Source organism: Lampetra fluviatilis, chromosome 45, assembly GCF_964198595.1.
Source record: "Lampetra fluviatilis chromosome 45, kcLamFluv1.1, whole genome shotgun sequence".
NCBI classification, from domain to species: Eukaryota; Metazoa; Chordata; class Hyperoartia; order Petromyzontiformes; family Petromyzontidae; genus Lampetra; species Lampetra fluviatilis.
In genome coordinates, this window is record NC_136319.1 from 5,638,039 (window position 1) to 5,661,462 (window position 23,424).

The window sequence follows — 23,424 nt, forward strand, 5'->3', positions numbered from 1 at the left end:
CTGTAACGCCACGCCTACACAGGTCAGCATGGCCGCCGTGTGGAACATTCCAGGGCGTGTCTCAAGGTATTTATAACTAAACTACAGGTGAAGTCAGTTGATTTCCTTGTACGTCTCCGCTGTGTGAGCTTCGCACAGAACAACTCGTCAATGATATTCAACATCTCAAGAGATTATAAAAGTAAAAATAATTTTTGTTAAAATATATATTTTTCCGAGCGACAGGGAGTGACTAACTTTTGGTGCATCCTTGGGTCATGGCGAGCACAGCTCCCGCTGAGAACGTGGACCGTGAGTTGATCTGCTCCATCTGCCTGGATACGTTTGACTGCCCCTCCACGCTGAGCTGCGGCCACTCGTTCTGCCTCCAGTGCCTGGAGGATGCCTGGAAGGAGACAGACTCCTACTCCTGCCCACAGTGCCGCAAGACCTTCCCTCGACGACCCCAGCTGACCAGGAACGTGACGATCGCCAATCTCATAGAGCAGCTGCGAGTGGCTGAGACCATGGCTGCTGCTGCTGCTGCTGTTGTTAGTGCTGTTTTCTGTGACCACTGCCCAGAAGAAAAAACGCCTGCAGTGAAGACCTGCCTCAAGTGTGAGATGTCCTTCTGCACGGAGCATCTCGCGCCTCACCTGGAGAGAGCGAAGTTGAAGGACCACGTACTGGTTTCACCAGATGTGAACCCTGAAGAACGCAAGTGCAAGAGGCACAAAGAGGAGCTCAAGTTCTACTGCAAGCAAGACCTCAGCCTCGTGTGCAGGGACTGCACCATCGCAGGAGACCACACGGGTCATAAGTTCATCACACTGGAGGATGAGCATCAGACACGGAAGGTAAGGCCTGCGTGCGTTGAATTGGAGCCACTCAGGAGCGAACAGTACCCTGACTTGAGCCCATAAGAGTGCTACAACAACATTTAATTAAATCAAAACCATCATGGTGGGATGATTCTCTCTCCATGCTGTTTATTCTATCAAGCTGACTTCCTTGGACTCTTTTCTGGTGGGCAGTTATAGAACGATCACCGTGGAGGGCTCCGTGTGGAGTGGGGCTGAGAAGGAGCCGCTCAGGGAGTGGAGACTCCTCTGGTGACTTTGTCTCTTACAGAGAGAAGTCGGAGAGGAGACGCGAGCAGTGGAGGAGAAGATGACGGAGGCGGAGGCGTCCGTTGGATGGATGAAGGCCACTCGCAAGGCCGTGCAGGTACCACGCGTGGGCTTTGTTACCCTGTGACCTCCACCCTGAGTGAAGTCTGTGACTCTCTCCCTGTGAGGACAACTCCGTAGATTCAAGTGAACTTTGTTAGCTTTGAGTTATTGTGTAATAACTGTGCAGGATATTGCATTATTATAGTTATGGGGGCTTAAAATATCGATATATATAAAAGTCAAAAATTGTTTGTGGGATTGTATGTGGGTTTGTGTGTGTTCGCGCGCTTGTGAGGGATTTGGCTCTCAAACGGTGGGGTTTCCGAAAAACAGAGCCAGGTACCACGCCGTAAGCCTCGCGGTTGGCAAGCGCTATTCCGTTTTCCCGTTACTCACCTTTAAAAGAGTTAAAATAGGCGGTTTTCGCGATTTTTCTTATTTTAAATATGTAGTTGTGCGATCATTTCTTTATTTCTCTTCACCGTACGGGAAGTGACAACGCAGCAAGCTGCACTTGTGCACAACGTCCACTGGGTTACCCCCTAGCAATCCACACGCACCATCGCCCAAGGTAAGTTGCACACATTAGTATTATAAGCATTTATCAAATTACACTTTCACTACTGACATGGGTTGCCCCTAGCAATGCTCACACAATCGGCACAAATTTTCATTCGCGTTAAACATCCAGAAAAAACACACAATACACGTAAATTCTTCACAGCGTGATGTCCTCTTCTGCCCAACCCACCCCAATGCGTCCTGAAACTACTGAAGAGCCCCTACATAATATTATTATTTGACAGGCACTATTCTTCAGTTACCATATAGTTTCTTCTTCTTTTTTCACACACTGGTTTTCCTGCTTTAAGTTTAACCACACATATTTGGCAAATCTAGAATTAATCCCAGCAACGTAGCAAAGTGCTGTTTCATCTACATAACAAAGGCTCAATCCCATTCACAGCAGCCGCACATTTACATTAGCTGCACCTTAACAACTCTTGGAACCTCCCAGTTCTAGACAACAAAGGCTCATTCCTAGCAGCGTGCTTCAGCCGCACCGAATCTCACAATAATAATATCCAGGTGTCTGCCTTGGCTCCTCCCACCCTCAACCAGTATCTATACAAGGACTGTTTACTTGGAATTGCTCTTACTTGATACAGCAATCGTGCTGTGACGGTTCCACCTGAAGATAGAAGCTTGTGTTGCCTCCGAAACGTCGTGATTTGTATCTTATTTTTATTTTACTTTTATTAATTTAAATTTTGTACCTACGTAAATTTACCGAAAAAACCTAAGAATATGAATCCTTGCAGTCACGAAAGCCTCAAATCTAGAATATTATTATAGCGCTTATGTTGAGTAGTTCCGACGGACGTACTCGGAGACGGAGGTGAGTTAGGGGCTTCCGCCAGGGTTTATTGACACTTATCAATACTACACAGGGTACACAACTCCCAGGGGCTAGGGGTCCTACTCTGAGTCCGGGTCCCAGCCGGCTAGCTCCGGTCTCTCTCTCTCGTGTCGGATCGTGGAGTCTACCGACTCCACCGACCGGAGAAAAAGCACCTCTACGGCTACCACCGGCTTCTCCCCAGACTCCCTATTCGATCCCTCTCACTATCCCTGGTTCCCTCTTCACCCTGTTTACTATCCCCGTTCCTACAGTGACCCCGCTTACATCACGGGGTATCCCTTAAATACCCTAGGAGGCGTCACGTCACGTGCGCTGCCCAGCGCGTGCGACCCCACGTCCCGTGATGTCATCGCACCGGACAGCGCACACCACTCTCCTCTACTCCTCTACATCACCCCCCCCCCCCCCGTGAAAAAAACAGCCGACCCAGCTGCAATCACCCCGCAAGCGGGCCCCCACACCTGACCAAAGACCGAATAATCACGAGTTCCTGTGCCTGAAGGTAAAACCGGCTGCTAGAAAACTCAACCTTAGGGCAGCACGGCCCCTCAAGCAGAACAGCAACAACAGCCACAACAGCAAAAAAACAAAACAAATAGAGCCCGAAGGCCTCATCCGCCGGATAGCGCCGAACGGGTGCCAGGGGCTGGGCCCGCTGAACGGCCATCAGGGCCGTCACCGGAGCCGCATCCCCCTCGAGCGGGTATGCGCTGCTGGCCCGCTCCCCCGTGCGGTGTCCGCCACCCGTGCAGGTGGCCCGTTAGCAGGCAACAGGCCCACCGCCGTGGCCTCCGGTGACCGGGGGGTCTCTGTCGGCCTCACTCGGGAGGGGCCTGGGGGCACACACACAGGTCGGACGTCACCTCCGTCAACGAGACCCGGCCGGTCAGGCACGCCGGATACATCATCAGCTGGCCGCTCCGGAATTGGGGGTAGATCCCCCAAGGTAGATGGAACATAACGTTTGAGCCGGGACGGGTGCACTATCCACTGCCGGCGACCGAACAGAATCCGGACGCATTGCGGCCGGCAGACCTCCACAACCTCCACGGTTCCCTGCCAAGGGCAATGCAATTTGGCCGATGTGCCAACGGGGACCTGGGGACAATGCAGCCACGCTTTTTGACCCGATACCCACGGGAGGCCAGCTGCCTGGTGTTTGGGCAGCCGCTCATTAGCCGCCTGCCAGCTTGCGGAATTCTCGGCAGCGGCCTGTCGCACCTCGCGCAGCCGGTCAAGCGCGACCTTCAAAGGGGCCGGCACCACCGACCCCTTCTTGGAGGAGCCAACGTCCATCTGGACGTGCACCGGGGGCTCTGGTTCCCTACCATACATCAAATAAAAAGGCGAAAATCCCGTGGAGGCATGAGGGACCAACCGATACGCCGCCAAGACCCCCGGGACGAACAGGTCCCAGTCTGACAGGGACGTGTTCACCTGGTGGCACAGCATGGACAAAAGGGTGCGGTTCAAGCGCTCTACCATCCCGTCTGACTGGGGGTGGTAGGGCGAGGTGCGGATTTTCTTGGTGCCAAGGAGGTCACACACCTCCTTGAGCAACCTAGACGATAAATTCCGCCCCTGGTCAGTCAACAATTGTTCTGGCGCGCCCTTGTCAAACACGTACCCCTTGTCGAAGGCCTCGGTGATAGAAGAGGCCGACTGATCGACCAAAGGCCATGCCATGGGCCAACGTGTGAGGTACTCAACGCCCACCAAGAGGTATTTGTGGCCCCGTTGGGATGCAGGGAATGGCCCCAAAATGTCGAGCGCCACGAGCTCATTAACGCGAGAAATTCGGATGGACTGCAGCGGGGCCCGGTCCCGGACAACTGGGGCCTTCCTCCGTGCGCAGTCGTGGCAACCCTTCAAAATCAGTGCCACGTCACCCTCAACACCCGGCCAGTAATAGTCCCGCTTAAGGGTAATAAGGTCTTGTGGTAGCCAAGGTGCATAAGCTTCTCGTGAATGGCTCGGGTTAATTTACCATGCAGGCTAGTGGGCACAACCACACAATAGCGTTCCAATTGGGCATCCCAACGCATGAGGAGTCCATCATGCACGGCGATCGCCGGGGCAGCCGACGAAGCTGAGCTCCGGGCCTTATGTCCGACACGGCGCCGTAGCTTCAGCAGAGAGGAATCCTCCATCTGCAAGCTGGACCATACCTCCCGGGGAAGTCCAAGGCCGAAATCTGCGGGCGCCGCCGCACCTGGAGGGGTGGCCGCCTCGGCCGATGTGACCAACTGGGCAGCGGCGTCCCCTGGGGCCTTGCAACGGCTAGAGCCTAGGGCGCAAGCACACCCGCCGCCTGCCGGCAATCGGGATAAACCGTCCGCATTTCCATGCTGTGTCCCCTTCCTGTGGATTACATCAAAGGGGTAATCCTAGGAGCACTTTGAGCCAGTGAGACAGCTGACCCGAGGGTTGACTAATCTTCAGTGAATATTGCAGTGGTTGGTTCGGACCGTAAACAGCCTACCATACAAATATGGTCTATACAACTGAACAAAATAAACCATGGCCAAAAGCTCCCTCCGGGTCACACAATATCGCTGTTCCGTCGGGGACAGAATGCGACTGCCATAGGCTACCACCCTCTCAACCCCGTCGACCACCTGGGCCAGGACAGCCCCAATTCCCGTGTCGCTGGCATCGGTATCGAGCAGGAAGGGTTTCGAAAAATCCGGGTACCCCAAGGGCGGCGTATCCGCCAAGGATGTGCGAAGTGCCGCAAAAGCTGCCTCCTCCTCCGCGCCCCAGTGAAACCTTTGGCCTTTGGCGGAAAGGGCGTGCAGTGGCTTCGCAATTGTCGCAAAATTGCGGACAAACCGGCGATAGTACGATGCGAAGCCAACAAAGCTACGCACCTCCGCGACAGATGTGGGAGTCTGCCACGTCCGGACACAAGCCGTTTTATCCGGGTCCGTGGCGACACCTGACGTGCTAACAATGTGTCCCAAATACTTCACCGATGGTTGTAGCAAGTGGCATTTCTGGGGTTTGAATTTTAAGCCAGCAGCACGCACTTTGACGAACACCGCCTCAAGGCGTTGCAAGTGCTCGCCAAACGTACGGCCAAAAACAATAACGTCATCCAAGTAGATTAGACAAGACTCCCACTGCAGCCCCGTCAAGACCATCTCCATGAGACGCTGGAAGGTGGCCGGGGCCGAATGGAGACCCATAGGAAGCCGATTGAACTCGAACAACCCCTGGGGCGTGCGGAACGCTGTCTTGGGTCTAGAGGCCTCATCCAGTGGCAATTGCCAGAAGCCGGAGAGCAAATCTAAAGTCGAAAAGAACCGCGCGCCCGAGAGGGCGTCCAGGGAATCATCCATGCGAGGCAATGGATATGCATCAGCCACCGAGATCTTGTTCAATCTACGGAAATCGACGCAGAACCAGAGACTCCCGTCCCATTTCTTGACTAGCACAATGGGGGAACCCCAAGGGCTAGTAGATGGGGAGATGATGTCCGTCGCCAACATTTCGTCGACAGCCGAGCGGACATGATCTTTTTCCGCTGGGCTAAAGTGGTGGGAATTAAGTCGAATAGGGGCCGCGTCGCCCGTGTCTATGTGGTGGTCCAAAAGAGTAGTGCGACCCAGATCAAACTTACTTTGGCTGAACACATCGGTGAACCGCTCAATGAGGTCGCGGAGTTGCCGACGTTCCCCGGAGGACAACGAGGCATTCTCGTCGCACAACGTGGCGATCCATGATGCGTCGGGGTCCCCCATGCACATCACGCCCGCCACGACCCCTCCATCCGGGGCAGCGCTCTCGGGTGGAGGAGCCGGGGTCGCGTGTTCCAGGACGGCGCCGGCCGGGACTACGACCAGCAAGGGTCCCGAATTGAGGACCTGCAAAAAGGTCCTGGCCCCCCGACACGGCTGTCAAGGCGCCCACCAACCCCTTCGTCCTTGAAAAGTAGCTTGACGGGGACAGGAGGATACTCGTCTCCGTGGAGCCCATTTCGAGCGGTTTGCGCAACCTAAGGGGTATCAGGATTTGTGACGCCGGTGGTACGGTCACCGGTGCTTTATTCAAGGCCCGTACACCGGCGACCAAGGGAGACAGGATGGTAGGCAATTGTAGAAATTGCAGCCGCCTCCCTGACGGCATTTCCACACAGCCCTGGTCAACGAGAATTCGGATGGGCATCCTAGACAAAAAGTCGGTCCCCAAGAGGCATGGCACTGCCAAGGTCCTGGAGACCAAAATAGGCCCGGCCAACTCAATCTCGTCAACCCGAACCGACGCTACAACGTGGCCCAAGATGCCCAAACTGCCGCCGTTCGCGGCGACACAAGCCCCGCGAACCGGCCTTAACGGACCCACGCTGCGGGGTAGCAGCCCAAAAATGGCCTCAGAAATAATGGTGGCCGACGCCCCCGTATCCACCAGGAGGCGAACGTGCACCCCTTGCACATATCCTGCCACCGCTGAGGAGCCGGCAGCTGCCGCCACCATCCTATGCACAAGCGCATCCCAGTGGCGGGTCTGTCTGGGCCATTGAGGGGGTGATGACGATGGTGCACCCGACCCTTCGAGGACAACCCCATGACGATGGACCCTAGCCCCGCTAGATGCATGAGGTGAAGAGAGCGGCCGCACAGATGATGCGTCACGACTCGCCTGGGGCCCCGGACCCGATGCCAACGAGGGTCTGGGAGAAGGTGGAGTCCCTTTTCAAAAGGCCCCCGGGGCATTCCGGCAGCCCCGCTCAATGTGGCCCCGCTGACCACAGCGGAAACAGGCCACCATGTCCGCCTCCTGCGGACAGGAAGGTCCCGGCCGCCCCCGCTGCTCCGAACGGCGACCACCCGCCCCCCTTCCTCGATGATCAGGCATCGCCAGGGCTGCGAGGGTGTCCACCCCCTGAGAGGTGGCCCCTCCATCCGGCGCCGGGACCCCCGCACACGCCGCCATCTGAGGCCATTGGCGGAGGGAGAGGTGCGCCTCAATGTTTTCGGCGACCGCCAAGGATGTGATCTGCCGATCATTGTTTATTTTTGCGCATAAAGAAGTAACCATTGTAATGCAGGGCATCGGGTCAGCTGGTGATATTAATAATTTACAAAAAAACGTGGAGAATATTAGTAACAAAAACAAGATAAGCACATTAAACGCCTCCATCATATATCTGCCTTTGTATAAAAATGATAAGAAAAATATATACATTCCATCAGCCCCACGACGTGGGAGTGCATTTTTCAAAAGTATTGAATGGGTAAAAGCAAACTCTGGACTGATTTCCACACCCAGTGTCTCGGTATCAGAGGCAGGCTTACTTGTGGTAAGGCTGATGAACTGCCCTATGTTTATAGGCAAAGACCCTTTCGTAATTATATGGGTCCTAGTTAGATGCCAAATTATATAATACACAACATAAACATAATAATTAGACTCGTTGCGGAGAACATCACTATAAAAACATTAACAGACGTTATGATGTCCTTACACATCTGTCTCTCCACGTAATACATATGTAGTGGGTTTTTATGAAAGCAGAGATGGACCGGTAGAGGCAACACATTTATTAACAAATGCTATAACACAGCATGTACAGCCCTAACACTCGAAGGGGTAATGGCCCCTTCACCCATCGCCTGAGGAGGTATGCCTCCGGACTGGTGTGCCCTACTACTGGGGCTATGGTCTCTGGGTCCTCCGGTTAAGGGTGACCTAGGGGAGGCTCTTCTGACCTGACCCAGCCAAGGTACAGGTACCGACCACTGGCCACTCCATCCCGACCCTGACAAGGACGTCGGGCCCCGAGGGTTCCCAGGGTCGCACCACTGGCCCACTCTGACCCGGCCCTTATAAGGACGGCGGGTCAGGGGAGTCCCAGGGTCCTGGCTAGCAGGTCTTCAGTCTTAAACTGCCTTTTGAACACGTCCAGAGGTCCGGCTTTTATACAGCTCTGGAGATGTGCCCACCCCCGGACACGCCTCCCTTCTAGAGAGTTCCAAGGGGGATTCCCGGGGGATCCCAGCACAACCCGCAGCCCCCCTTTTACTCGGGGCTGGGGAATCTAGCGGGCCCTATGCCGGCCCGAGGTATTGCACCTGGTGGATCCCATCTGCTACTTTTAGGTAAGTAGCGCGACCCATCCGTATACACAGTCCCATTTACAATGCTACACATAAATTCATAAACATTCCATCGGCTCCACAGTATTCTGGGAGTGCATAATTTTAGCAGCATTGATTCTGTAGAGGAAATACTGGACTTGTTTATATATCAAATACGTTTTTCGTCTGACTAAGATCTATATCATAGAGGGTCCTTGTCTATAACACCTATCAGTTGACCTGAGTTAATTCAAGCGAGACTGACTCTTCTGATAAGACACTGCATGCCAACACCGGTCCAGAGTTTTTATGCACTGAATGAATACAGTTATGCTAGAATTATAAAATCACAAAAGGCCACTAGGCCAATAGATTGCGTACAAAATACTTTTATTGTTGATGTGGAGAGACAGATCTATGAGGAAGGCGACTTGTGTGCTTATCGATTTTGCAAATAATTTACAGATCCTCACCAAAACACTTTTAGACGAAGGCTTCCCCACATCGTGTTGATCATTGAAGCTAGTTGGCCATACTTAGTTGTGCGGGTGAGTATGGGTTGCTGAAGGTAAAATCCAGAACTTGTTCATATATCACTCATCACGCAGGTTTCTAATCATTTTGGAGAGTGGGGAGGAAGCCCAGCCTAGGCTGAGAGGCACGGACATTCCAGTAACGTGAGGTAGTAGCAGCGGCATGGAAGGACGCATCACAAAACCAAGTTTTAATAATATATATATATTTTTATGAATAGGGAGATTATTTTGAAGCTGCGACTGGGAATTTGCTGAGCTAGGAGGTCCTTACATATGTAGTGACATCGCGGATGTCACTGTGTGGTGCCGGCCCGGGAGGGGCATGTTGTGCTATGTACTCACATCGCGGACATTATGTATGTAGCGACATCGTGTATATCACGGTGTAATGCCGGCTCTAGTGAGCCACGGCGTGTGATGCATTGTCATCGCGAACACCCCGTAGGTGGGTGTAGTACCAACCCTAGGGGGGGCTCGGTGAGCGCTGGGATAGCGCAGTGGCACCACGCGTGGCGTGTAGTGCTGACTCCTACAGGAGGGAGTGTGATAGTGTCGGCCATGAGATGAGGTTACCCTAGGTCAGGGGTCGGCAACCTACGGCTCCGGAGCCGCATGCGGCTCTTTACGGGCTGTTTCTTGACAATATGTACGTATGTACAGTATGTACTCAGATGCATTGCGGCTCTTGAAATACTGAATTTTGTACCGAATTGGAAAGAAATGGCTCTTCTTGTTATTTTGGTTGCCGACCCCTGCCCTAGGTCATAGCACTCTGGTTGACCCTGGATGGCACGTAACCAGTAGGATCTACACAGTGGCCCCAGGGTGGGGGCTTGGGGGTGGTCACGTGTCAGGGTAGATCCTACGGGAGGGGTCGAGAGACGACCTGAGGTTTCTCGAAGGTGGTTGTGGCCAAGGCGGGGCCAGCCACGACCCAGCAGCATATAAATTGGGTTCGCACAGGGTCCGGGCTTCCGCGTTGCTGCCGTCATCTGAAGATCTACGATCTACGTTCTACGTCCAAGAAGAAGTCATCAACACGTGGACGAGGACTCCAGCTAGGGTCCTGTCCGTTGTAGCTACTCCCAGTAACTAACGTAGTTAGCCTGGTGGTCCACCACCCTAGGTTATCTGTTGAAGGGGCAGTAACCCCTTTGTTAGTGTTGGTATTAACAAATATGTGTTACCTCCAAGAAGTACGTCTGCGACTCAGTTGAATCCACTACACATATGTAACGACTCCAGGAGACACTGCTCTTGTGATGATTTTTATTGAAGGCACATTCACTTGACAGGCGAAGACCCCGACTCCAATAGCAGCCTCGAGCCCCTCCTCTCGACCCCTTTCATCCCCAGCGTGGCCATCCCTTGACCCTTGGCCATGCCCCTTCTCTTGAATCTTCTAGATGGCTCTCGACCCCTGATCCACACTGCGACCGTTTCAACTCTATAATCTCCCCCCTTCCATGCCATTGCCGGTGTAACTTGGGAGACATACGCAGCGGCACCTGCGGACAATGTAACCACGCCCTGTCCCCGATTGCCCATGGAAGCACGTGCTCACGCCACTCCGTGTTCCTTTTGTTAGTGGCTTGTGCCATGGCAGTATTTTCTTTTGCTGCCACGCGCGCTTCTGACACATGCCCAAGTGTATCCTTCAGTGGCATGGGTACGGACGACTGCTTTATCCCAGTTGAGCCTCTATGGGGGTTCATTTTCCTGTCCTATACATTGGAATACAAAGGGGAGAATCCCATAGAGGCGTGTCGGGCTATTCTTTATGCTGCCAGGATGCCCGGGACATGCAAGTCCCAGTCCGTCTGTGCCTCATTAACCAGTTGACAGAGCATAGATGTTATGTCCTGTTCAAGAATTCTACCATCCCATCCGTTTGAGGATAGTATGGCGATGTTCTAATTTTCTTTGTACTGAATGCATCACACACTTTGTGCAGCAGTTTAGAAGTGAAAATTTTTATCCTGGTCAGTGAGAAACTGCTCTGGGGCACCGTTATTTAAGACGTGGCCATGCGGGAATGCATCTGCAATGGATGCAGCTGTTTGGTCCGGCAATGGCCAAGTAATTGGCCACCGAGTAAAATACTCCACCCCCACCAGGAGAAACCTGTTCCTCTTTTGTGAAATGGAAATAGGCTCATGATGTCTAGGGCAACCAATTCATTTATGCGGGACACTGTGATGGACTGCAACGGGGGCTGATATCTTTGCAATGGGAGCTTTCGGCGCATGCACTACATGGAACATGCGACCAGGTGATGAACATCGGTCGACATTCCAGGCCAGTTGAAGTCCCATTGCAAGGTCAACAGCGTTTTCCGATGCCCAAGGTGCAGCAGCTTAGTTTAAAACATAGCTCGCATCAGCTTACCCCGCAGGGAAGTGGGGACCACTAAGCAACGATGGTGTGAAACCTCTCCGTCATGGAGAACATTGCTCTGGCATCTCCACGCAATGTGTCCTGGCTGTCCCCACTGGAAGCAGGCGATGGTGGGACCCCGCTGTGGAGGGGTCGCCTCTGCCCTCGGTCTCCAACCTCGAGGCCGTCACGAGGTCTCTTCTTGCCGCCGAGCCCAGCCTTGCACCACCACCGCCACCAAATTCCTCAGCTCCAGATCCTCCTTTGTCAGCGCCCCTGTGCTTCCCGCTGACTGGGCTGTCGTGGCTTCGCCCAACACGGGCTCACCTGCCCATGGAATCACTCGAGGTTGCGGGATCATGCTTTCATGAGCCTGCAGGCAGCTGGCCATCCACAGAAAGGTCTGCACCTCCTTCTCCACGATGGGCAGCACGACCCCCATCTCCTGTGCCAACACCAGCATCTTCTCCAAGAATAGTGAGTCCAGCACTGTCTTGTCCATTCGCGGGTATGCTGCCTGCCAGAGTGCCATCAACATGCTATGGTAAGTGAGCGGCATCTCGGCCTCCCCCCGTCTCCGCAGCAGGAACTTCCTCCATGTGTTGGATGCCTGTTGAAGAGTGGCCCTTCATCCCTCAGGCACAGCTTGGATTGCAACGAGGGCATTGTCGTCAAGGGCGGTCGGCAAAACCCTCAGTGCTCCCTCCTCCGTCCAACCTATTGCTTGATATGCTGCCTCAAACCTCCGGGTGAAAGTGGACCAGTTACCTCCCGCTACCACAAACTCCTTGATGGGAGTCATCCGTCTTGGATGGTCCGCTACTCTTTTTTGTACCGCCGGAGCTGCAGCTGAATGGCAGCCGTCGATTGCGCGGTTTCCATGGTGGGAGCGATGGTGGCCGTCGATTGTGCAGTCTCCACCGTGGAAATGACTGCGGCTGTCCATGGCTCCCCCTCTCGCTGCAGTCACCCGCAACTGCAAGGTGAGCTGTGCGACTGCCACGAATAGTTGGTCCAGCCGTCCCGCCATCTCGCTTCACCCCTCCATGATTTTTGGCTGCTATGGTTCGGCCCCCTCCCTCGTTGCCGCCGCAGCTTCTTCACCTGCGGGGTTGTTAACCGGGAACCCGCCTCCTGGGGCTGTCTGAAGGGGGGTCTCGTCCTCTCCCTCGTCTCAGGTGGATTTTTCCTCCAGTTATCCCGTGACACGATGATACCACCCCACTTCGGACAGCAGTTGTAACGACACCAGGAGACACTGCTCTTGTGATTATCTTTATTGAAGACACGTTGACTTGACAGGAGAAGACCCTGACTCCATCAGCATCCTTAAGCCTCTCCTCTCGACCGCTTTTATCCCCGGTGTGGCCATTCCTTGACCTTTGACCACGACCCTTCTCTAGAACCTTCTGGATGGCTCTCAGCCCATGACCAGCACCTGCTCTCTTCTATCACTCGGCCACAGCCCCTGTTCTTGATCCTTCTCGTAGGCCCCAGATCCTTCCTCTGTCTGACCCTTAACCTGTCATTATCCCATGTGGCCCCTAGTCTCTTCCCATGCTAATTCCCCTGTCATTACCCCCTTTGCCCACTATGTCAATTAACCTGTCATTACCCCTTGTGGCCCCTCATCTCTTTCTTTGCTAATTCCCCTGTTATTGCCCCATGTGACCGATAGTCCCCTGTACTGTCTTTACACATATTTGGTAGTTTTATTCAAAATTACGTTCAGGATGAAGGTATCCAGGGGCTACGAATTAGAGGTGATACAGATGTTGCAATCATGCATTGATATGGAGGCATCAAGGTCAAGTGGGCAGCCAGGTGGTATAATGGAACAAGAGGCTAGGCGGTCGATGGTTACACAGGAGTCAAAGATGGGGAGGATGGTGGCTTGGACTATATCATTACTGGCCAGATGATCAATGTGAAGGACAAAATAACACCTAGATACTTACAAATATTGTCCTGTTCCAACGACAATGTCGAGGCAGGGAAATCTATGTTTGAAGTATCCAGTGACTTTGGTCTTCACAGCATGGTATATGAATTGATAGAATATATCGCATGCCCTTTGCAGGATTCCATGGTCCAGACCAAGGCTCGCATCTCAGGCGAATTCACCCTCATGAGGGCGAGGCTGGATGAGGACGAGAAGGCAGCTCTGGAGTGCGTGGAGGTGAAGGGGCGTGAGCTGCTGTCCCAGATCGAGGAGAACATCGCTCATTACGACCGTGAGATCAGCAACCTCCAGAAAGCAGCCACGCGCCTGCGCGCTCTGCAGGAGGAGAGGGACTCGCTCACGTTCCTGCAGGTAGAAATATCACGGAGCCAGGGTGATTGCCCAGTTCGCGTATATTCGTTGCATTTTTTTTAATGCGGCACATGCGATGCAACTCAACGCATGGGCTTAACATTGTCAATACAATGTAAAGCCCATGCGTTATTAAACTTAATGTAAAATCAAGTCCATCAACATTGAGTTGTATATTTTAATTAATTACTTTTGAAATTCCAATTCATAAATAAATTATTAACACACAAATCTCTCGAGTTAGTTGGTTGGTAATGTATCCAGATGTTAAAAACTGTAACCACATGGTCCTGTAATGTACAACAGATTGAGGCTACTTGACATTACAATTTAATTATTCATGTACCAAAGGTAGACCAACCATCAGTCATCCTAAAAATAGAAGTGCTTTAACTTCAGGAAATCCATGGGGCTTTGTTTTTCAGCACTGACTGCTGATAAGTCCAATGCGGAGATTGCCTGCTTCAACAAATGTTCACACTGTTAAACTATAGACTCTGTTAACTCGACGCTCTGGGTGTAATTCACACGCACAGTGCATACTTATTTTGAATGTTGGTTCACAATCACTGCGAATCGATATCAAGTGCCATGGACGCCTCTTTCTGTGACATCAGGTACCGAGTGGCAACGGTTTGAGAGGCCACACCTTGCTGATGAGAACCATCGAGTCCAAACGACTCCACGGCTTTGTCTTGTTTACAACCAACAACACTGGGATATGCGAAAGGCTGAGCACAGCCCATCTCATCGCATCCACCAATCACCGTGTGGTTAACATGTCTGGAGGTGAACTGACTTGCGCCCCCTGTGTCTGACACCTGCAGATTCACATAAAGGAAACAAACCGGTATGGACTCATGAAGTCACACAAATTAACACATGGGGTGACGCCGTGTGTGGGGCATGGGCTGCGTGATGATGATAATGTGTGTAATGATGATGATGTGTGGTATGATCCTGTGAGTGATGGTGCATGTTGATGCTGTGATGATATTGTGCATGATGATGATGATGTGTGGTATGATGCTGTGTGAAACGATACAATAGTATGGGACCTTTTTGCCAATGACTGACTCAGAGACACTCAGAGTTGGAGGCACACTGTTTATTAAACGGCCCTAACAGTTCACACTTGGTAACTATGATTCGCAGTCAGGACAGCTGGTAGACTGGCTGGCTGGTAGACTGCCTGACTGGCGACGCCGAGATGGTGAAGACGGAGACGAAGACGAAGACTCCAGCAGCAGGAGCACGACAGGTTCCCAATCCAAACGACAGCCCCGAGGTCCCCTCCCAGGGCCCCTCTTATACTGTCAGCGTAGCCTAGCTCTGCCCCGGCCACGCCCCCCTTCTGGAACCGACTAGTAGGTTCTTTATGTGTCCCTTTCGTGACCCTTCCTCTACATCCATCTCTGGTCTATCACGTGACCTGCTGTCTGTCAGGGCTGCTGTAAGCTGCAGATCCCCTTCCCTGCCAGCAGCCAGCGCTATGCTATGTGACCGATTCCATGTCACTACAATAGTATGAAATATAAGAATAGGTTTTACCCTTTCTGACAATAAACAGGTGTTAAGATGTTCAAACAGCAATATATACCTTTGGCAAGGAATCAAGGCTACATTAAACCACACTTTCTTGTAATGAACCTGCAAACAAATATGCTCACTGTTCGCATTTGCCGTTCTCTGGTCTGACACTGGTGAGACTAGGCCATAAAGAAGGCTGTTTTTGTTCTAGGCCAATCAGTTTGAAAGACATTGCATAATATATAATTATCAGAGAATGTTTGTTTGCATGTTCACGATAAGTACGTGTGGTTAATGCAGATTTTATTCCTTACAAAATATATCAATTTGGTGTTTGAACATCAGAGCACCTAGTTTATTTCCAGAAAGGGCAAAACCTATTCTTATTTTTCAAAAGATGATGCTGGGTAAGACATGGCCTGTCTGATGTTGCTGTGAGTGATGATGCTGTGATGATGCTGTGTGATGATGCTGTGTGATGATGGTGTGTGATGGTGCTGTGTAAGACACGGGCTGTGTGAGTCACTGCTGGTTCTGGTCTCACAGGAGAGACGCTCAGCAGGGATCTCCACCCTCATTTCCCAGTGAAGAAGATATCGCCTCAATCAGCACCCTGCAGGGAGCTGTGGTCAACCTGCTGGCATTCATGTGTGAGTTCAACGGACTCTTGCCACGTGTGCGTCTGTTATTGTGCGTGTACTTTAGCTTGTACATGTATGTTGCGGAGCGGTAGTGTCGTGGTTAGTGTGCTGCGCTACGAACCTGGTGTCCCGAGTGTGAATCCCGCTCAAGGCCAACACCACTGATGGTTTATCTGAACCGGTCCTGGACCTCCCGTAGGTCGACTCAGCCTCAAATGAGTTTCTGGTGTGGTGTCTATACATCACCACTAGGGAGACAAAGGCCACTCATTGTGCCGTGTGGGCCTTCATAGGTGCTTACTAACAGCACTTGCCCCAAATGTCTTTTGAGGATATGCGGCGGTATCTTTGTCTTTTTAAAAGTGTATCGACGTTTATTGAAATTTTTTGACACCAACCATGCTAATCGGAGGTGTATGGGTGTATGTGTAATGCGGGCGTAAGCGACCTTCCGGATGTGACGTCACGGGGGGTGGAGTCATGTGACATGGGTGGAAGGTTCGGGTCCTTAAGCGGGTAAACCGGAAGGGGAAGGGAGTCGGGGTGTGAGCGGAAAAGAGTGAGGCCACGCGGGCGAGTGTGGAGAGGGGGGGCTCCGACGGCCATCGGGAGCCAACCCCGAAGACAAGAGGAAGCTGCGGAGTGGTGTGCAGCTGCAGAGGAGACAGCCAGAAGGGCTGCGTGTTAGAGGCAGCGGTGTGGCTGCCAGGAGGAGCTGCGGAGAGAGAGAGAGAGAGAGAGACAGCAAGAGGCTGTCAGAGCTGCGGAGGGAGAGGAGTTGCAGCGAGTACAGCCAAGGGGGGCTGTGTGAGAGAAACAGCAGCGGAGCTGCTGTTGTGGATCGGGCCGACATTGGAGTCAGCACCGTGGAGAAGCTACAGAGTAAAGACAGCCGTGTGGGTGTACAGCACGAACCGAATAAAGGACACTGAGCCAGACATCGTGGTCCAGTCGTTTATTACACTGGTGTCGGAAGTGCAACGGCATGTCGAAACAAGTGAGGAAGAAAGTTAATCCGGCGCCTGCATCGGCTTCTTCGTCCGACGACGACGAACTCCCTCCAACCTCGGATCCTGTTGGGGTGGTGGAGGAGAGCCCGGCTGAGGCGACCACGGGAACGGGAGTGGAGGATGTTGGCGCGGTGGCGGGTCCGTCGACATCATCAGACGCGGATCAACGATGGCAAGCGATGGCGGTACAACTGGAGGCACTTAAGGACGTCCTGGCGCATCTATGCCATCTCGTCGCGCCAGGGACGATGGATGATGCAATTGGTGCTCCGCGGGCCGCCACGTTGCCTGTCCTGCCGCCGCCATTGCCCACGCGGCAAGAGGCCGCCATTTTGCGCGCTCCGTGGCGCCAAACCGCCATCTTGGCCACGCCGCGGGCCGACGCCATTTTGAATTTGCCATCACAACCACCACCATTGGAAGACGGCGGGAAGAGGAGTCGGAGTCGCCACCTTACAACGGTTAAAGAATTTTCCGTCGGTGGGGACTGGAGCGCGTTCGCCTGCCGCTTCTTGGCGGCGGTACGCACAGCAAGATGGACCGATGCGGAGGCTTTGGAGGTGTTGCCGACTCTCCTGGTCGACGAATCTGTCCGATTCTTCCGTTCCATAACGACCGATAAGAAGGCAACTTTACGTGGTGTTTTTCAAGAAATGGCCGATGCTTATGAGCCACCAGATGATGCGCATCGGCGATTCGCTCAACGACAACGAGCACCAGAGGAGTCGCCCGTGGCGTTCAGGGGTGCGGTGCTGGAGCTGGCCATGGCAGCTTATCCTGAGACGCCACAGGACCTGCTCGAGCCTCTCATATTAGGGAAAATGTTGGAGCTGTCTCGGGATCTAGGGATCCCCATGCCTGTGTGTGGGCATGAGAAGCTAACTTCCCGGACGGCTGCTAAGTGTCTCGATGCGCAATTCAACCTCCGTCGCTGGAAACAAGTGACGGCGTGGACGGGGGGGCCCGTCAAAGAAGGGGATGCGCTGGGGTGGAACCCTGCGCAGGCTGTCTATGTTCCGGATGACCGGGGCCCTCAACAACTGACGGCCGCCTCCGCTCCATGGACGGGACGCGGCGGGCCGAGACCGCGCGCGGCGCTACCAGAACGGGGCCGTCAGGAGGCGAGGCCTGCGCTTCGGCGCAACGAGGCCGAATGTTTCCGCTGCGGGCGTAGGGGCCACTACGCCAGAGACTGCTGGGCCCGCTTCCCGGCTCCGCCGCAGCAGGAGGCCTCGGCACCGGTCAAGTCGGCTAAAGATCCTCCGAAACAGGCATGTCGGCACGCACCAGACACTCGGCAAGGCTTTACACCTCACCCATCACCGTCGTTGCGCCATCCTAACGTTGTGGTTAAAGCATGCCCTTCGACGGGGCCTTGTCGCTCGGTCACGCAGTGGCGCAAGTTGGCACGGAGAGTCGTCGCGGCCGCTACGGGCTCGTCCACTGTACCGGGGTCTGTTGCTGCTGACTCTCCCCTGCCTGCGTCCATTGATCTTGCTAGAGCGCCTGTCGTACCTGTTCCAGACAGGCCGGCCGTGACATTGCGGGGGACGAGGGGCCCTGCTCGGAGGACGCCTGCCAGGTCTGCGGGACCTTCGAGCCCTGCAGCCCTTCCGACCCAGCTGCGGGCACGGTCACAGGACAAGCCCAAGACTAACTCTTTAGGGACACGGGACGGCGGTGGACTTCCAGCTGCGACAGGGGGATTGCCCCCTGTCATTCCTCGACTTTCATCGCGTTCCCGTTCTGCGAGTGGGCCGCCGACCGTCCGGGACGGGCCGGCGACCCGCACACGTTCCAAATCGCTTACGTTTCGTTGATTGTTGCTGTCTTGTTATTTTTTTTCTTACAGTTCTATTTATTGCATGCTTTTTGTACGTTCGTTGATGTTAATTGCGTTGTTGTTGTTGTTCTTGCTGTTACATTGTATGCTTAGTGTCCTTTAGGGGGGGAAGCTCGGTTCGCCGCATTACGATTTGCTATTGGTCAGCCGAGGTCGGCTGGGATTTTTCTACGGGGGAGGGTGGTGTAATGCGGGCGTAAGCGACCTTCCGGATGTGACGTCACGGGGGGTGGAGTCATGTGACATGGGTGGAAGGTTCGGGTCCTTAAGCGGGTAAACCGGAAGGGGAAGGGAGTCGGGGTGTGAGCGGAAAAGAGTGAGGCCACGCGGGCGAGTGTGGAGAGGGGGGGCTCCGACGGCCATCGGGAGCCAACCCCGAAGACAAGAGGAAGCTGCGGAGTGGTGTGCAGCTGCAGAAGAGACAGCCAGAACGGCTGCGTGTTAGAGGCAGCGGTGTGGCTGCCAGGAGGAGCTGCGGAGAGAGAGAGAGAGACAGCAAGAGGCTGTCAGAGCTGCGGAGGGAGAGGAGTTGCAGCGAGTACAGCCAAGGGGGGCTGTGTAAGAGAAACAGCAGCGGAGCTGCTGTTGTGGATCGGGCCGACATTGGAGTCAGCACCGTGGAGAAGCTACAGAGTAAAGACAGCCGTGTGGGTGTACAGCACGAACCGAATAAAGGACACTGAGCCAGACATCGTGGTCCAGTCGTTTATTACATATGGATGAGCAAGAGTGAGCGCGAATGTCCAGTGAAGATGGGATGGTTTGTGCACTGAGATACAAACATGGCCACCACCAGGCTATTCACGGTCTTGGCTAACATCAGTGGTGAGTGGATTCAGAACCAATTTTGCAGCTCTCCTAGGTCTACTCAGCCTTAATGAGTACGTAGAACGTCTTGTAAAGATCACAACTACAGACACAAAGGCTGCCTGTAGGATTTGTACAGTTCAATGATGAAGACTATGGCTTTTAGAACGAGATCAAAGTACGTTTAGGAATTGTATGGTTGATTGTAAATACCCAAGGAGCATACGTCCAGACTAAGAAACATTTAGGAGTCTTAGGCTAACAGTTTGATGCACAGAGTCAAACGAATGCACTTTTAGAATTCTTAGGTTCCCCAGTTAATGGCTGATGTTCACAGAGCCAGACTAAGGCATAACCATGGTCAACCTTTATATCACTCACTGTACGTGCACACATAAACATTATGACTATAATGTATTCATTAGACGATAATATATAGCAGACACATTAGGGTACTTCACTATTACATAAGCTCCATTGATATTACATGTGTGTATTATCCAGCGAGAATGCTGTTGGCCAAAGTAACCATTGTAGCAGATAAATCTATGACTATAAGTCTTCTCTGTGATGGATGGCATCATTAGACTCGAGCCAGACTACATCACTGTTGTGATGCAAAAGGTTCATTGTTAATGCTGTGGGCTCATAACCAGACTAAGGCAGCCACATAATTGTCATTCGAAATGCTTGAAGCTGCTATATCCCTGCTAAGGCACAGTACGGATTATACTGGTAGGAACCACCTGGTTCCACCAGCCCACAGGGGAGTATTGTGTCCGTCCGTCGTGCATCCAAAAATGGGAGGGGTCGGGCTGGGTGGAGAAGGGAGGGTGGGGAGAGGCTGGGTGGGGAGGGTGGGGCTGGGTGAGGGGTGGGAGGGGTGGGGAGGAGGCCTGGGTGGGGTGGATGGGGCTGGGTGGGGGGTGGGAGGGGTGGGGCTGGGTGGGGAGGAGCTGGTCACCCCGTGGTGCCCTTATAAAACTCAACGTTTAACCTACTCACGCCGGCTTGTGCCCGCCCTCACAGTCGGCCATATTTGCGGAATACACTACGCTGCAATTGACCCTGGCCAGTGACCGAACAACCCAATGTTCCTACCAGCTCCCTCCGCAGGAATGTGTTTACGGGTTCAATGTTAATACTGTAATTATCGTTGCTGCAGATGGACGCTCACCGACTCTGGACCCAAACTCGGCACACAACCTCCTCCAGATTTCCTCGGATCTCAGGACGGTGATGGCGACCGCTGTCTCCCAGGGTCGCTTCGATCACCCACACCGCTTTGATGGCTGGTACCAAGCCCTGTGCTCCGAGAGCTTCTCGTCGGGTCAGCACTACTGGGAGGTGGACGTGGGGGGTGCGGCGGGGGGCTGTGTGGTTGGAGTCGCATACAGAACGATCGCACGGAAAGGGAGTGGTAAAGAGTGCAGCCTGGGACAGAACGACTCATCCTGGGTTTTATATAAAGATAACAACAGCTGCTACGTGTGTCATGGTGGTGTAGAGACCTCAGTGCCGGTGAGGGATCCTCCACGGAGAGTCAGGTGTCACCTGCACTGGGAGGCGGGGCTGCTGTCGTTTTACTGCGCCGACTCAATGGAGCTGCTGCACTCCCTCCACCACTCATTTAGTCAACCTTTATACCCCGCACTGTGGGTGGGTGGTGATGGTGACTCAGTGAGGATTCTGGATCTGAGTCGTGAGTCCTGAGAGCACGGAGTGTGAGCAGCGCAGAGAAACGGGCACAACGCACAGACTCACGCACACAAAGACACAGATCCCCCGTGAAGCCTTAACAGGCTGCAGGGGTAAGGGCTGGTACAGAGCACCTATGAAGGCCAGCACGGCTCACAAGAGGGTGGGTGGCCAACACCATGCCCAGCCGCCTTTGTCTTCCCAGTGTTGACGTTTACACACCGCACCAGTGACTCATGTGAGGCTGAGTCGACCTAGGGGAGGCCCATGACCGGTTTACAAACACCATTGATAGCGATTATTTGAATCGGTATTGTGTCTCGCCTAGGTCGGCTCAGCCTCAAATGAGAACCTGCTGCGGTGTGTAAACATCGCCACTGGGGAGACAAAGGCGGGTCAGGCGTGGTGCTGGCCACTAATCCCGTCTTGTGCTATGACTGCCTTCATAGGTGGTGGTTGACATCACTTGCCCCAACAGTATTTTAAGGATATATGGGGATCTTTGTCTTTGGGTGAGTGGGTTGGTGTGTTTGCCTTTCTCTGTGTGTGTCTTGTTATTGTGTCTGTGTCTTTGTGTCTGTGCGTGTCTTTGTGTGTCCGGGAATGGCGCTGGCCACCCAGCCTCTCGTGTGTCACAGTGCCAGTCTTCATAGTTGCTACTCGCTAATAACAGCACTTGCCCCAACAGTCTGTTAAGGCTACATGGGGGTTGTTTGTTTTTAGTGAATAGAGGGGCATGTGCGTAGTGTGGGGTGGAGCGGTGGTGCAGTGGTTAGCGCACTGGGAGGGAGGGCGGGGGGAGCCAAGGATCTCTCTTTCGCCATCGTCCCTCGTACCGCGCGCCGCGTGGAGCTCAACGCCAAGAGGGCGGAGCTCCACCGCGGGCGTGCTGTGAACACGCGTCACGTGACGCTACGGGGTGGCGCACTATCCCCTCGCGGTCACTCGCTCGTTGGGTGATAAACCCGGGGTGGGAATGGGATGGCATCACTAGGGGGGACTGCAAGTGGTGTGTGCCGAGCATCGCTGGGCTAAAACATTTTTGTCATAACCAGGGGTCAAGTGACTCCTCCACACACCCAAAGTAGTTTTATTTTAAAGGGCATCGAGAGAGAGAAGCCATTTTATGACCTATTAGGAGGGCTTTCGCCACCAATATTATCCGTAATAAAGGTTTGTTTTGTTTAATGTTTTAATTATCTTTGGACCTCCAGCCACAACCTTCGATTCATGTGATAACTCCTCCCTCTGCTGACAAAAATTGGAACTGTCTTTGACATTGAAATCTGTTATTTAATTAAGTCTGATATATATCTCGAGTGAAGATATACCTTTCACTTCAACACGACTAATATTGTCTCAACATGCATTAGTACCACACAAACACTGTGTGTTATTACAGGGAGAGAGACACTGCCAACTCCAAATATACAGCAGCTGTCATGGTCGGAAACCAACCCACGACCTCCTCCATACCAGGCGAGGGACTCAACATTTCCTAGCCACCACGGTCCCCTCCTTGACGTGATACACCAATCCGGTGGAAACCCAACCTCGAGTCTCAGGCTGTTTAGCAATGCGTAGATGATTTGAGACACATTTATTATATCGTACCAGTTGTGTACTTGTGTGAACGCGAATCGCATTGTGCTCTGGGCTGTGGGTGAGATTTATATTTACTTCTAGATTTGAAGCTTTCGTGACTGCAATGATTCATATTCTCAGGTTTTTTCGGTAAAGTCACGTAGGTAAAAACATTAAAATTAATGAAAGTAAAATAAAACAAAACAAAAATAAAATTCACGACGTTTCGGAGGCAACACAAGTCTCCTTCATCAGGTGGGACCGTCACAGCCGAATTAGCTGCATCAAGTGAAGCAATGATTCAAGATGTAATCCCTTATAAGCAAGTTGAAGGGAGGTGGAGGGGGGGAGAGCTTATCAGGCTGTGGTAGCCAATGAATGGAAACGTATCGGGAGGGAGGAGGAGCGGTGATCAAAGACTGCACGCAGTG

At 53.1% G+C, this 23,424-nt stretch overlaps 1 protein-coding gene across 1 annotated transcript; it reads left to right on the plus strand.

Moving 5' to 3' along the window:
- The first annotated feature begins 257 nt into the window (after positions 1-257).
- On the plus strand, positions 258-21,424 carry LOC144947487 (E3 ubiquitin/ISG15 ligase TRIM25-like). Its single transcript, XM_078876713.1, has 6 exons — positions 258-836; positions 1,111-1,206; positions 13,647-13,880; positions 14,708-14,730; positions 15,957-16,060; positions 20,877-21,424. Exons 1-6 carry the CDS (start codon positions 258-260, stop codon positions 21,422-21,424), a joined length of 1,584 nt encoding a protein of 527 aa, XP_078732839.1.
- Positions 21,425-23,424: the final 2,000 nt, after the last annotated feature.

Bases quoted from the DNA above. Each gene is read 5' to 3' on its own strand.
- LOC144947487 (XM_078876713.1), top strand. From the start codon at position 258: ATGGCGAGCACAGCTCCCGCTGAGAACGTGGACCGTGAGTTGATCTGC. The intron at 13,881-14,707 runs GTAGAAATATCA...TGACACCTGCAG, and splicing joins ACTCGCTCACGTTCCTGCAG to ATTCACATAAAGGAAACAAA. The intron at 14,731-15,956 runs GTATGGACTCAT...CTGGTCTCACAG, and splicing joins CACATAAAGGAAACAAACCG to GAGAGACGCTCAGCAGGGAT.